The 1,861-nt window shown below is 51.9% G+C and overlaps 1 gene segment (V, D, J or C); it reads right to left on the bottom strand.

Moving 5' to 3' along the window:
- Window positions 1-410: 410 nt before the first annotated feature.
- On the bottom strand, window positions 411-882 carry LOC136318230 (immunoglobulin lambda variable 1-40-like). The segment is given in 2 exon segments: window positions 411-721; window positions 837-882. Coding segments are annotated over 2 exon segments (309 nt in total).
- Window positions 883-1,861: the final 979 nt, after the last annotated feature.

Here is a 1,861-nt window from a genome sequence, read left to right as displayed (position 1 = left end):
CAACATCCCCTTGGTGGCTCTCAAACAACAATTTTTGTCCAAAGCAAAAGGGAAGAAGCTGTCTTGGCAGAATATGGGTCTCTCATGGAGGCGCCAACGCAGGGAGAAAACAGAATTGTGTCTCACTTCCCCATTGGCCTGGAGCACGGTGGGAGCTCTGAGGCTGTAGTCACAAGGCTGTAGTGACAATTAGTCTTAGCCTCAGGCTGAAGCTCAGTGATGGTCAGAAAGCCTGAACTGCCAGACTGGGAGCCAGAGAATCAGCTGAGGACTCCTGAGGGTGAACTGCTATCTTACAAGAAGGAAGCAGCTGCTGTCACAGGAGTGGGGACTGCCCAGGAGGACCCGTTGTGAGAGACAGCAGGTTTGTGTCTCACTTCCCCACAGGCCTGCAGCACTGTGGGAGCATCGAGATTATTGTCATAGGACTGGCAGTAATAATCAGCCTCGTCCTCAGCCTAGAGCCCAGTGATGGTCAGTGTGGCTGAGCTGCCAGACTTGGAGCCAGAGAATCTCTCAGGGACCCCCGGGTCACGATTGCTATCATAATAGATGAGGCATTTGGGGGCTGTTCCTGGGGAGCTGTTGGAACCACTGCACAGGGTTCCTGTGTTGTGACCCACAATGTTGGAGCTGCTCCCAGTGCAGGAGATGGTGACTCTCTGTCCCGGGAACCCAGACACTGAGGGCGGCTGAGTCAGAACAGCCTGGACCCAGAATCCTGGAAGAGCGAGAGACACAGAAATGGTGATTCGGGGTCGGGAGACAAGAGGACAAAGCAGACTCCATGTGCTTTCCCATGGTCCCTTCCTGTGTCCCTTTCCTTATCCAGTCACCTGTGAAGTGAGCAATGAGGGTGAGGAGGAGAGGGAACCCGGACATGGTGGGGCTCATCCCTGAGTCCTGTCTCTGTGGCCCCACAGCTGAAGCAGAGCTTCCCCCACATCTCTCCCTGCCCCTCTTCATACTCTGCAAGGGGGAGGGGCCACTCGTGCAAATGAGACCGCACCAGATTTTTTATCCCTCAATAGACTTAGGTCACGTTCCTGTGCCAGAGGATGTTAGAGGATAAGTAGGGTGGCGCTCTGTATTGCCCAGGGGATGACAAGGTCACAGCTCTGAGTCCTGAATGGAGAGCCTCAGGCAATGCCAAGTAACAGGTCCGAGCACTGATTCCCCCCAGGGTTTCAGGAACAGTTCTTGTGCGCCCCCTGGTGCCCAGGCCTAGATACAGCATAATATAAGATGGTGATAAGGCTGGTCAGAGACAGCACCTGCCTCCCACAACTATGCTGCTGTAGCTGTAAACTTACCTCAAATAGGGCAGAGGTGATATGCCAAGAAATCCCAAAGTCTAACCTAATGTGTTAGAGCAGCTATAAGTTCCCTTGAACAGGATCATTTCCTGAAAGTAAACTTCTCATGATGGGTGTCTCTTGACCTGGTGAGGCTGCTGTGCAGTGATGAGAAGAGTGGCCACTGCTGCACCTTGTCCCCCAGGGATTCAGACAGTGTCCCCGTTCAGGACAGAGCAGAGCACAGCAGTGATGAGTCACATTATTCAATGTGGACACAGTTCCCTGACCTTCAGATCCTCATGTCCGAGTTGGAACCTCTGCTACACTTGTAACTGTTGTGAACTTGATGCCCTCAGCCCTGTCACTGGCTGTGTGCTGTCCTGCTGTCCTATGTCCCGGGGCTGCTGCAACAAAGTACCACAGGCTGAGTGACTTAGAGCACAGGACATGGATCCTCTCTCAGCTGTAGAGGTGAAGTCTGAGATTAGAGTCCAATAACATTAAATATTGTTATAAACGTTTAAAAGAAAATAAGAGATCTCAGTAACATAAATAATTCTATA

Source organism: Saccopteryx bilineata, unplaced genomic scaffold (genome assembly GCF_036850765.1).
Source record: "Saccopteryx bilineata isolate mSacBil1 unplaced genomic scaffold, mSacBil1_pri_phased_curated manual_scaffold_17, whole genome shotgun sequence".
NCBI lineage: Eukaryota > Metazoa > Chordata > Mammalia > Chiroptera > Emballonuridae > Saccopteryx > Saccopteryx bilineata.
The sequence above is the reverse complement of the archived record's forward strand: the minus strand, read 5'-3'. Positions and strand labels throughout refer to the sequence as shown.